The 13,653-nt window shown below is 41.0% G+C and overlaps 1 protein-coding gene across 1 annotated transcript in view; it reads right to left on the reverse strand.

The window, feature by feature from the left end:
- Positions 1-1,805: 1,805 nt before the first annotated feature.
- The window catches only part of TMPRSS7 (transmembrane serine protease 7), a 33,213-nt gene continuing 21,365 nt past the window's right edge, over positions 1,806-13,653 (reverse strand). The window contains exons 11-18 of the mRNA XM_050908712.1: positions 12,499-12,635; positions 11,263-11,370; positions 10,515-10,625; positions 9,262-9,378; positions 6,671-6,848; positions 6,223-6,491; positions 4,172-4,308; positions 1,806-1,976 (exon numbers count right to left, since the gene is read on the reverse strand). Coding sequence (XP_050764669.1) covers positions 1,806-1,976; positions 4,172-4,308; positions 6,223-6,491; positions 6,671-6,848; positions 9,262-9,378; positions 10,515-10,625; positions 11,263-11,370; positions 12,499-12,635 — 1,228 coding nt within the window. The remainder of the gene's footprint in view (positions 1,977-4,171; positions 4,309-6,222; positions 6,492-6,670; positions 6,849-9,261; positions 9,379-10,514; positions 10,626-11,262; positions 11,371-12,498; positions 12,636-13,653) is intronic.

A 13,653-nucleotide genomic window follows, 5' to 3' on the forward strand; every position in this document is an offset into this window, starting at 1 on the left:
TTGACAAATGCCTTTTGACAAACCTAATAACAAAATCCTGAGTGAACCTCTTTTCTTAAACATAACCCAGAACAGCATGCTGCTGTCCCTGCCATGCACACCAGGCTTCTCTCATTTCACCTTTGCCATACTGCTTGAAGCTGGAGCCAGCTGATCTGCAATCAGAGAAGGTGGGGAGGAAAAGTTACCATCACTGTAACTCTTTGTTTTCCTAACTGGCTAACTAGGATATGGATCCCATCATTTGAAAACAGATCAGTTACTTCTTTCAGAAATACAAGAGCAGGAAATAATTTATGACACAATGCAAAGGACATGCAAGCAATTTACAGATAAAAAGTCACAGAGCAAGGTAAATAAGGCAACTTCTAATGAACACCTGGTGGAATCCACAGAAATATTTATGAGAGAGAAGAAATGTGCAATTCCACAGACCACCTGAATTTTCCAGCCTCAGGCCGGTACCACAGAATAAACATAATTGCAAAGCAAATCATGTTCACATATCCTTTTTGAAATTAAAACCAGTTTTAAGTCAGCAAACCAACAAATTCTGCATGTAAAATAAGAAAATCAAGGATGTGCGTGGGGAAATAACATATTTTATACATGTCGAGAAAGAGAGAGCGCTCACAAAGAACAAAACCTAGAAAAACAAAACATGCCCAAGAAACCTCAGCCCCAGAAAACAAAAAGGGAACAAACCAACCCCAACACAGATCACACAGAGACTACAAAAGGGATTAATTGGAAGGCAATCCTCACAGCTCAGGAATGCAAACTACAACAGTAGACAGACTGCTTTGTTCAAGTCGTCTTTTTCAACAGCCTATCTATCTCGGCTACGCACACAACCTGCTGACTGATACTTTGCCCCTTCCTTCATAGATAAGAAACCCACAGAAAAAGCCTAGAGGAAACAAAATCTCTTTTGCATGATTTCTAAAAATCGTATCAGGACTTTTTAAAAATTATATACATTCAGAGAACCCAATTCCATAACAGTACCTCTCAGAGGGTAGAAGCATCAGTTTTATTTGGGCAAGGACAAGATCATTGCAATAACACACATCACCATGTTTACTCATCTTGTTAAGGTTGCCTGAAGATAAAGAATTCAAATTCTCAGGTGAATGAACTTGAATATGAGGAAATTAAGGCAGGAAATAAAAGAGCTAGTAGCTCCAAATCAAGTAGTTAATTAAAATGAAAGCTGGAGAAGGAATAAGACTAATGCTTTGTTCCATGCTTAACTGCAGAACTTATCTCCAAAAATGAGGGCCCTTCGGATTTGAGAGAATTGAGTTAACTTTCTGCAATCCCTTCTTTCCCTCTCTCTGTCAGCTGTTCTTGGTGGAGGAGGTAGGGAAAGTAGTATTTGCAAGAGTACTAACGGTTGATGGCTACTTCACAGTTGCTACTGTATGGGGCCATACACATCTCAGAGAAAATGACTGAGTAAGACTTAAGCTCTGTCTCTAGATGGTCAAATGTATCTTCAGCTTCTTGATAGATGATTGCACATGCACTTAGTTGGTGACTGGAAAACGAACACAAAGTGCCAGAAGTTTATTATTGCACCTCCTCCTGTGTCTCCGGACATCTGCATAGAACAACCACCACAAGGAACAGTCTCTTCCTCTTTCACCAAGGTTTGAACAAAGGGTGTTTGTTACTTCCATATGTGTACTCCAGAATCAGCAGGGAGACATGCAAAGAAATTCCACCACCGAACAGTTTTACCAAATATGATTTTTAAGGAAGATATCCAGGACATGTTTTATGCCAGGAAAACAGTTTTCAAGTTACAAGACTGAAGGCACGTATTTGTGAATCCATGGTGCAAAATTTGACACTCTTGTGTAGACACCTGGGAAATTCGGTCTTCCACATCCATAACCCCAGCTAACAATGCCAGTCAAAAACCATTTTCCATCTCCATTGCTTTGACATGACAATGGTCCACCAGAATCACCCTAAAAAGAAAATATTGAGTTGCATGTGTTTACAATACAGATTATTAAAACTGGGACAAAATTCCACAGGAGGTATTTTGCCTGAGTAATTCCAACAGTGATTATATTTTTCCATTCACATAGTTCAAACCATCAGGTAGTCAACAGGTGGTTTTTTTCATGCAGCAGATGGGATTGCGCAGTTGTACCAAAGTTGGTCTTTCACAGGAGAGAGGGCTAGCTCTCGCTCTTTAAAAGACACTAATAAAGATACTATTCACAGACTAGATTTGAAATTCACATTTTGTTTCCTAGCCTCAAACTTACAGCTAAACCCAAAATCTGCTGCTTATGTAAGTTCATTTATAGATTACACACCTAATGACTCCAAAAAATAGTAAGCTTTTAAAAAAAATTAAAATAACCATAGTAAATAAAACAAAATACAATATTTAATAATGATATAACTTCTTTCAAATTAAAGGTAAATGGAAATATATTGACTCTCTCAATTGATTTTTTTTTTGAAGAAGGAAAAAAAAAAACCCTAAGTGTTGTCCTCTAGTAGATACAAGCCAACACATAATGTTTAGGGGCACATAATGTCTTTGTAATTAGAGCAGTTAAAATGAAGTCTGTTATAGACTTCAAAGTTTTATACAGAATGGCATAATTCCATAATACAGGACAAAACAAATAGTACTCTTCCTTTATAGGGTATTCTTATAGCAATATATTGGCAGAGGTTCAGACAAAAATAGACCGCCACCATTTGGAGAAAATTTCTTGGACCAAGCTTATACTTTCCTGTAAGACTCTGCTGTGCACACAACATCTCTGAAAAAGACAGCTAGTAGCAAATTAAACTTCACCAAAACATTGGAGGCAATGAAGGACTTCCAAAAGCAAAAGGTTAGCTGGTAAAATTTAAATGTTTTGCAAGAGAAGTGCCTTCCTTCTAGACATATATTTTGTTAGAGCTAGCAAACTATTTTGCTTTAACTTTATAGGATCTTAGGATATGCAAGTTGGAAGGGACATCAGGAGATGATCTAGTAAAGCCACCTGCTGCTCAAAGTAGGATTATCTTGAATTGCCTCACAAAATTGTTAAAGATTTAACTCAGAAGATAATTTTTTCCTTCCTTGACAATTAAGATTTTGCATTTAGAGAGTCAAATTTTCAAGTTTTTTCTTTAATTCCTGGGACAAAAGAAAAGCAGAACACCAACATTTTTCACAAAACAGAAATCTCACATTTCAATCAGCTCTAACAACTGCCAGGCACAGTCACAAATCATTTGCCCTTACAGAAATGCAGTCAAAAGACCTGTAAATTATGCCTTTTCTTGGCTATATCTTGAGTGGTCATACAGAGAACTGCAGAAACAAATTCTCCAGTTAATGAAAATAATGCTTAATGTTAATGGTCTTGCTCATCTCTAAAAAGCAGCTAGTGCATTATACTCCCTCAGACATTCCTTGCCCTGAGAGCCATTGTGGTCTCTCTCACTTTCATGTAGACCAGTGAAAGCTAGAACACCTTGAAGATTCCAGATATCCATCATAAAAAAAATAGTAGTTTTACTATTATTTTAGCAGTAAATTTACTACTATTTTAGTAGTAAGTATTTACAGTTTATATAAGTTCTATATAATATAGTATATATTATATAACATATATAATATCAAATATGGTATATTATATAAATATATATAGCATGTGTATATATATAGTTTTACTACTATTCACTAGAAGTAAATTCAGAACTTCACGTTTATTATCTTTCAGTATTTCCAGATCAGAAATATTATACATTTGAAAATTTATGGCTAGTTGTCTGCATCTCATCAGATAGCCCTGTAGTTCCAAGTTGGGAAAGAGGGATCCTGAAAAGAGACAAGCTAGTTTTTCAGTTTTTTCTTCAACTGAGACTCTTGTGCCAAAAATTGCCTAACTTCCACTTGTTATTGGGACTTGCAAATTGACCGGCCCTTGGCCTGCAACTGAAACTTAGTGATGTTACTCATGCACATAAAGCAGCAAAACTCTGAAAACACCCAGATGACGGATTTGCTGATAGAGACTCTTGCACTGCTGTTTTTCAGAACTGAAATGTACGGACCACAAAGTGGTCTGCCAGTCAATTCTTATACCTCATCATGCAACAATGAAAGACAAGATAAACTCTATGCAAAGTGTGCTAAGATACATACTTTGCACCCATCTCTTTTCCCAGACATTAGTCCAGCACAAAACATCCTAGCTGTGATAATCCCATATGTGGAATGACATAATGTTTGGTCAATAATTTCTACCTCTGCTTTCTGAAGAATTGCTGAACCTTCATCACCTAGAAAACAAATTGAAAGAAGGATGATTCAACAGAGCTTAGCATTTTACTCATCTACTGAAATACAAAACAAGAAGTCTTCAGAAAATATCCACAGATACTTTTGACCTCCAGGTTATTCCAGATTCCAAACAAATAACTGCAATAGCACAGAAAGCCTCTTCTAAGTATCAGGCATTTGTGTAATGTGGTCTTGGTCCTTTGGCTGCACAAAATACAATGGCATAATCACTAGGGTTGGCCAAAAAGCTTTTTCTAATGCCTTTTGCAAAATATCTCAGGACTTCTTAATTTGTTCTTTTTTTATTTCAAAAGGAAACAGGATTTTACAAAGGTATTTGGCTCATCACAAGACAGATTTGCAATTAGAGCAGTATCTCTGAAGGTGCAGGATCCAAAATTAAGATTATGAGTCAGAGTTACAGAATGCAAATTGCTCTTTTGGCAGCATAAAGAACTTGGACATGTCTCAAAATTTGGTCCTCTCTGTCTGCAAGTTCTGGTAAAACACCTCTTTTCTACAAGACACATACTTCCAGAAAAACAGAATTGAACTGAATTGTCCCCTCCTTTCAATACAACAGCTCTAATAATATCACCAGGTGATCCTCTCAAAATCTGGATATAGCCAAAGAAACCCCACCAACATATTCAAGTTGTGGTTGCAAGTGCTGGTTTACATCATGAAACTTTGTTTCAGGATTTGATAAAGCTGGTGTGTAGTAAAGCATACTTAAAAAACACTTAAAAGACTGATTGGGCAATCAAATTGTATAAACTGATGAAGGGAAAAGAGGGAAAAGAAAACCCTTTTTTTCTTTTTGAGGCATCACATTTATCTTTCAAATAATCAGCTTTTAAATTTCACAGATGACTAGCCAGTAGGCCAAAGAGAGACACCACACCACATGTCCGTACCGTCGTCCTTTCCTGGTAAGGCAGTTGCACTTGGTTCACAACCATATATTCTCTCACAGCTATTTATAGAGAGGCTGAATGTAATTTAGCAGGGGGTAATTCTGGCTGTGAACATCAAGTCAAAACACTGGAGGTTAACTACCTGCTGCTGCCTCGCACCACGCATTTGCCTCTCCTACAATCTGCCAAGAGCGGCGGGGCAGCTGGGCCAGCACAGTGCCGGCAGCCCTCAGAAGGCAGGCAAGGCTGGGCCAGGGCAGCCCTGCAGGTGCAGGCAAACCACCTGGGCCAGGCCCTTGCTGGCAGACCCAGGGCTTGGTGTGGTGGCGGTTACGTGATTTACGCCAAGGGAAGCCATCACACCTACAGTTACAGTGGAAGGGCTTTAAGGAAGTGGCCACAAGAGGGGCAGAAGGTACCAGCATTCACACAAGGGATGTGCTCAGGACAAGCTGGTGGGAGGGCCAGGCCTACCCCTGCCATGGGGCAGCCCACCATTACAGGTGTAGCCATTTTGTCAATGGGGTGGCCATTTTGTCAAGCCACACTCTGAGAACAGAGCTGGCACCTGGCAGCTGGGGTCAGCGCTACAGGGCTGTTCAGCCTGCAGAGGCTGAAGGTGGGAGGAGGGAGACTTAGCAGTTTCATCTCCCTGAGGCAAGCAGCAAAGGGTCCTTTTAGGCATGCTAAGAGTAACAAAGGGGAAAACTAATACCATGTTATTTCGGAGTAAGTGTAGCTCCCTGCAAGTCTTAGCTGACAACACAAGCACACAGGACTTCCAGATCCACAGGACCAGCAGCCAATTTTCCTGAGCATATGAAGGTATGTGCACGCAGGAACCTACTTCCTTAGGACAGTAAATTCAAAACATTATGATTTTCTGCACATCTCAGCCATGCAACAAAAGCAGGTGTCCTGCACACACACCCACAGCTGCAAAGGCTGCTGTTCACCTGGGAACAAAATTAGCTCAACTGAAGCTATAGAACTCACCTGCTTCCTGCTTTTGGCCCCAGCCCGTTATCCAGCACTTGTCACCACTGCGGGCTTTGTGTGAAAAGGGAGGCACGCAGATCGGCTGGATGACATGGCTCATTGTGACCGGCCACGGCTTGCTCAGCTGCAGCAGCGCAATGTCGTAGTCATAGTTCCTGCTGCTGTAGTATTCGTGGACTATGATCCGTCTCACTGCAGATACAAACTTTGCACGGCCTTGCGTTTGCATCCCCAGATGAGCGCGCCACGCTCTGGGGTCAGCCAGCCTGGTTGGGAGCAAACAAACAAGCCATCTCTTAAAAAAGTACCTCAACACACCTGCCGACAGTGGGGTAGGCAAAAGAGGAGGGCACATCCCACCTCAGTACAGTTCAAACTCTGGAAGCTAAAGGCGTTTGGGGACGCTGGCGATATTTGGGACAGAGTTAGGGGGAAGACTGCTTACTTGCTCCCTTGAAAGCAGTGAGCTGCAGACACAAGCCATTCTTTTGATATCACTGATGCCCCGCAGTAAGCAGCTCCCACAAAATGGAGGCTGACCTGCCAGGGCCATTCACCTTCCTCAGCGTTTGTACCGCCTACAATCCGAGAGATGGGATTACTGCTCTTGCTGCTGCCACAACCTGCAAGGGATATTTCAGGTTATAATCCCCATCCCCAGGGTTTTCCTTTAATGAGAGTGCTTCCCATGTAGGGCATGAAAGAATCTTGCACTTTCAAATGTTTTGAAATCTATTTCCTTGCCCTGCTCTAATCAGAAAATTTCTCTATTTGGCTACTCTATTCCTGAAACAAGAGGTGACTCCATAAAAAAAGGCACTGGCCTGGGAAATTTAGTAAGTTTCTTTTCTAGCCCTGCTGCAGAAATTGGCCTCTAAATATTTTTGTGTCAGAAATGTCAAAGGATTCATTGATTTAATAAGCATTGTGTTGGGTTTGTGTAGCAGGGGAGGGGCTACCACGGTGGCTCCTGTGAGAAGCTGCTAGAAGCTTCCCCGCTCCAACTTGGACCTGCCTCTGGTCAAGGCCGAGCCCATCAGCGACAGTGGTAGCGCCTCTGGGACAGCATATTGAAGAAGGGGAAAAGACTGCTGAGGTTTTAAAAGGGTGGAGGAAGAAGATGATGGAGGAGGAGGAAGAAGAAGAGGAGCTACAGCAGAGAGAGGAGTGGGATGTGAGAGAAACAGCCATGCAGACACCAAGGCCAGTGAAGGAGAGGGAGGAGGTGCACTGGAGCAGAGATTCCCCTGCAGCCCGTGGTGAGACGGCAGGCTGTCCCCCAGCAGCCCATGGAGGTTAACGGTGGAGCAGAGATTCCCCTGCAGCCCATGGAGGACCCCACGCCGGAGCAGGTGGCTGGGCCTGAAGGCGGCCATGACTCCGTGGGAAAGCCCACGCTGGAGCAGTCCGTGGAGGGCTGCAGCCCATGGAAAGGACATTGGAGAAGCTCGTGGAGGGCTGACCACAACCCCCATTCCCCATCCTGCTGTACTGCTGGGCGGGGGGGGAGGAGGTAGAGGAATCAGGAATAAAGCTGAGCCTGGGAAGAAGGGAGGGGTGGGGGGAAGGTGTGTTTTTAAGGTACGGTTCTATTTCTCATCATCCTACTCTGATTTGATTGGTAGCAAATTAAATGGATTTATTTTTCCCCAAGTTGAGTCTGGTGTTTGCCTGTAGCCATAATTGGTGAGTGATCCTTCCCTGTCCTGGTCTCGAGCCACGAGCTTGTCGTTGTATTTTCTCCTCCCCATCCCGCTGGGGTGGGGGGAGCGAGCAAGTGGCTGCATGGTGCTTTGTTGCCAGCTGGGCCTAAACCACGACAGCATCAAAGTGAATATATAAAAATAGACAACCCCTCATCTCTTTTTATTACTGTCAGCCCTGAACTGAAAGGAGTCCATCAGGAAGGAAGGAAGTTCAGCATCATCAGGACACTTATTTCTTCCCAAAACAGTGGGAACTATACAAGAAAAATATTTGTAGTAGCAGCCGCATATGTGGAGTTTGGTCATTTATTATTTCAGAAACGAGGTGGTCCAATCATTAATTTGCATGGAAACAACTGAAAGTCTAAAAATGTTGTATATTACTAACTCACAGGTGAAGAATTCATGTCTCAGCACAAACAGCTGCACACTAATTTGAAGACCAAGGAAGAAAGACCCCTCTGTAGGGCCCGGTGCCCATCCCTAGCGCACATACATAAAGCCTCTGCTAGGGAGTTTTAGTCCCACACACAGGTGTTAATGCTTCTGGGCACTTTCCAGCCCTCAGCCAGAGAGTCAAAAGCAGCATTAATGTTTCCAAACGCAAGTAGGCATATAGCTAGTCTTTTAAGATGTCCTACTGGATCCAAGGCAGGTGCTGACAGATTTGATATACAGGTAGCATGCCAGAAACAGCTGAGGGCCAGACAAAATAGCTAAGAATATTCAGTTTAAGCAACTAATCCTAACCCCACTTTTATTGCTACTGCAGTAACAGTCACCTGTTCACTTTACAGCAAAACAAACTGAAAAGCTTGTACAGAGGTTACTTTAGGAAGATTTGAGTCTAGAACCTAGCTTGGTACTATGAAATATTGGGGTCTTCACCATCCAGAAGAGACACAGAAGTAAAAAGTTTGTGGTTTTTATCTCATTGCAGCTGTGTCATTCCTGAAATCCAAATGCAGTCTGACTCCAACAGAAGTACCTGACACTGCTGCAGGCAACAAAAACGCTGCCTTACCAGCCAGCCAAGTTCACTCTGCAATTAACTCTGCTTCCCTGCTCCTTAACATAGCTACAATAAGCATTACAGCTGACTAAGACTCCCCATAACCATAAGCTCACCCTCCCACAAGAACTTAGGAAATTCTGCAACCAGACCTGAAGTAAAATGATAGCTGATCATTACCCCACTATCACTGAGAGTATGCAATAAAAACTCAATACCTGCTGCATGGGTTGTACCCACTCCAAAACAGGAAGAAATAAAGGGCTCTATTGTGTAAAAAGTTCAAAGTTCAAAAAGATGAACATTTGAGAGACTTACTGCAGCTGCTTTCATCACTTCCATCAATACAGTCCACAGTCCCATCACACTTTGCATTTTGTTTCCTAATGCAAATGTTATTCCCACACTTAAATGTGTGGTTGGTACAAGGAATACCTGAAATAGTTGTGGGGGGAAAAAAAGAAAAAAAAAAAGACTATAGGCTCAGCTTAACATGTGAAGACATGTCTGCACAGATAAAAGTTTCATACATGTATATTAACAGATAGGAGGGACATAGCAAAAGAGCACTTTGGCTGGGATGGCTTAAACCAATCTCTAAGTAGAATAAACTATTCAAGTAGAACTGCATCTATACTAAGGCTTGCATCAAGCTGGCTGAGTCTGAACAAAGATTTGCTCCCATCCTTTCCCATAGCACTAACGAACATGGATATAGTAGCAAAAACTTAGCTGTAGAGTAAGTGTTAGGCTAGAAAGAGAAAACATCCAGTACTCTGGAAAGAAGCCCTCCTTTATATTTCAGTATTAAATGTGAAATGAAAGATCGTAGTGAAAGCAGTCTTACTAATTGTATTCAGTTAAACTGCAACCCCCAACCTTGGCATTTTCCTGTTTCCCTGTGGCTCACAAAAAATGAGCCCACTCAAACCCAATCTATTTCTTGTCAACACACAGAAGTGTCCTGTAACCATTTACACAGACTGTCTAGTCAAGCAGGTCAAAAAACGTTGCTTTTCTTTAAAAAAGTTACTTGCAGCACTTCCCAGTTGTGCTCCCTTTCATATGTCATGGCGTCCATTTATTCTAAAAAGTTAAAGAAATGGCTGACTCAAAACTTTCATGTGCCTAATGCTAAATTTATAGCTTCCATAGCATTTTAAACACATTAACCTTATAACCCTGAAAACTGCTCCAGAGAAACTATCATTTTTATAGTTATTTTACAGACAGTAAAACAGATCCAGGAAATAATTTGCACAGATTATGCTTTAAAGAGATAAAATCTGGGATTCAAGATTTAAATCCCTAGATCCCCATCCTGCACCCAGAGTACTTAATTCTTCTGCCAGTATTTTGCTGAAACAGATGTTCATGAGCTCATTAAAAAGAAACCACTTAAAATCAATAATGGCTTGTTTATAAGCATATCAGAAAACTGAACAGAATTATATAGCCTGAGTTAGATTTGATAGTGCCTCTTAACTCTTTGAATACAGCATCCAGTATTCAAGTCAGGATTGGATAGATGATAGAAGAGAGAAAAAAATTAATCAAGAGAGTAGCCTTACTGTGGGTGCAGTTCTGCTCATCTTTTCCATTCTCACAATCACTTACTCCATTGCAGGCAAGCAGGTTATCCTGCATTGCGAAGCTGGAGTTACAGTTCCACTCAGGGACAACTTTAAAAACATAAGGCAAATCAGCTACAGAAGCGTGCTTGTAATGCTGACACTACCCTTCTGACTATGCCCAGGTACCACTTTCATACCTTCACTGCATGGTACAAGGATGAATATGAGTGCCACATTATGCATGGAGAAAATAAAGCACAAAGGAGTTCAGTGACCTATCCCAGTTCACCTATTGCCCCAAGTGGAGTGGCCCAAGTTCTAACCCTCTTTCACCATGGAAATTTATTATCACTCTCATCTACTCTATTCACCCCAATTTGTCATTCCCCCATGAAAATAAAATAACTCACCTCAAAACAGAACAGAACTTTGTAATTACCAGCATTTATCACATGAAGAAAAACTAAAATATAGCCCATTATGGCTATTTTTGCACGTCTAACTTTCTTCCTCATGCTTTCCAGTGCCATACCTTCTTCATTCTTAGTTTTGCCCCTTGCTAATTAACTATGAACTAAGCACGCAAGAGACTGACTAATAGTCTGTACCTGGACATACAAAGGAAGCTGGAAACATTTTTTTTTTTCCCCCTAAAAAAATTTCACCTTGTTTCAGCTGCCTTCTAAGACTAGAGAATACATTAATCGGGTTTTCCAGTCAAGACCTCTAGTAAGTGAATACAAACCACAAAAGAGTTCATCGCTTTCATCAAAGCAGTTGTTTATCCCATCACAGCGCTGCATCTGCTGGATGCATAAGCCAGTAGAACACTTGAAATGTCCAGGTGGACATGCTGGAGGTAAAAACAAACAAAAAAAACACAACCCAACTTAAAAGTTTCCTTTTCCCAAATATTGCCAGCTCATTTCAATTTACAGTCAGTAAGCTGCTCCAAGCAATGATAAAGTTGATCTAAATGTAATAGTCTGTATGCATTGCCAGCACTTAAATTGAGTTCAGATGTTGAAAAGCGAGATTTAAAGAAGAAGAAAAAACGTCTCTAAAGTTCCAATTCGGCTGTTACTGCAATATGTACTGCAGGCTCTACACTAGGACTGGACCAAATCAGCCAGTGTTCTATGGTGCAACACAAGACAGCTTAGAATGCCATCTTCTTTTAAAGGACCGTCTCACTTTGAATAACGAAAACTTGCAAAACTTTGCAACATTGGTTAGTAACCTGTATTGAGGTGACTTATGAATTACATAAATGTTTGCCTTTTAAAATAAAATCATGAAGTTATCATCTTTTTATATACTCCACATATATGCAATGCATAAAATTCCTTTAATGTGACAAGTAACTATAACTAGAAACAATTGCTTCTCTACTACTTTAACAACATGAATATATAAGATTAGCACAGGGGAAAAGGTATCAGTAAACAGTTGTCTGTTTCAGGACTTGAAAAAACTCACAGTCAGTAGGCTGTTTTATCAACTTTTTGAGATGTTTTTCAGCTCAGATTTCTGCTTGCACACAAAGTATTTAAATTGATGGAAACTCTGGAATAAGCAGTTGGTTATTTGGTACTCTCTGTTCATTACCTGGAAGTCTTTGTAGTCAGAAACATTGCAAACAAAACCTTGGGGATGAAAACAAACAGGAACAGCAGACTTCAATTGACTGCACCGTGGCCATAGCCACGCAGCAAGCTTTAAGGACTGTGCAGACTGTGTGTGTACAGGAAACCAGAGCGTGCTGCACATGCCCACCAGCCTTAGCTCCATAGCCTCGATGAGCTAGAAAAGGCTCTTTGTTTGCTAGTCACCTGACTTAGTAAGATTAGAAAAGAAAATAAACAAAAACCCAACAGAGAATTTCCTGTGTAAACCTAATTAAGTCCTACTGGACCTGAAAAATGCTGCTTCACAGGTCTGAAATGCAAAGATGGGTTGAAAAAGATAAAATCCGTCTTACGCTGGCTGATGTTATAGCTGCCATACTCCACCAGAAGTGGCTTCTCTGAGACCTTCGAACTGCACTGAAGCTCGATGTTGACAGCAGAACTTGCAATGTGGAAGACTGTCTGGTGATCAACATAGTAACCGCAGTACCTAAAAGTGTTCAATGGAGTTCTAGAGCAGCCTTCACATCAAAATTGCCCTACATACAATTTAAATGTCAACATCACTGAAATTCAGCAATACAGTCAGCTGCCATACTTTAAGAACCAAAATCTGAAACAGTACCCAAATTCCCCAAAAAGTGGGTCATAATCCTTCATGACCACACACATGCAAGCAGAATGTTTTGCCACAAAGTCTAGAGGAACGGAGATGTAATGAAGACATTTATCGAGACAAACATGGGTACTTCTGTCACCACTTCTGATATCTGTTTTCAAAAGATTTGGATTTTTGGGAAGACTTAACCAAGTTTGGTGGGAGGGGAAATGTCAGCACATTTCCATAAATTTAGCTGCTCTGATTTTGAGGATTGCCCCTAAAGAGTGCACAAAGGCATTAGGCTAAAATTGTTCCAACTACTTTGGAGGCAGAAAGGAATAGACTTAGGGAAACTGAAATTATTTCTGAGTAGTCACCCAGTCTTCATCCACCATGAGCATTCTGGAGTTTTACCTTTGAAAGTCATGTCTTCAAATAACTAGTCTAGGTGAAAAACAACAAAAAAAAATCCTTGGGTGCACATCTACTTTAAGCTGCCATTTTGGCAAAGAGCTTCCTTGGACTTCTGCCTAGGTGCCACTTAACTCAGAGAAATCTAAATGCTCCCTGATGCCAGCAAACATTTAATCCATCCATTGTTAATGCATTTCTATTGCCCCTTTCATCAAAGATGCCAAAGATGTTGCAAGTGGCATTTAGATGCTACTCTAGCTGGAAAGAAAAAAACCAACCCCAAAAAAACCTCTTTAACAGGGAAAGGTTGCTGGATCATGCTTTAAAAATTGGACACAGTTTTAAATGTAGTAAACCAGTGAACATTGACAGTGCAGGTTGTTCTAGAAGTAGAAATAAGGACCCTCTCCTCTGTTCCACTAAAAAGCCCCAAAAATTCAGCACTTATGAGAAAAACATCTGGCTTTATGACTCCTGTCAAGAAAAGTACTTA

The sequence above is a fragment of the Gymnogyps californianus genome, chromosome 1 (assembly GCF_018139145.2).
Source record: "Gymnogyps californianus isolate 813 chromosome 1, ASM1813914v2, whole genome shotgun sequence".
Lineage (NCBI taxonomy): Eukaryota > Metazoa > Chordata > Aves > Accipitriformes > Cathartidae > Gymnogyps > Gymnogyps californianus.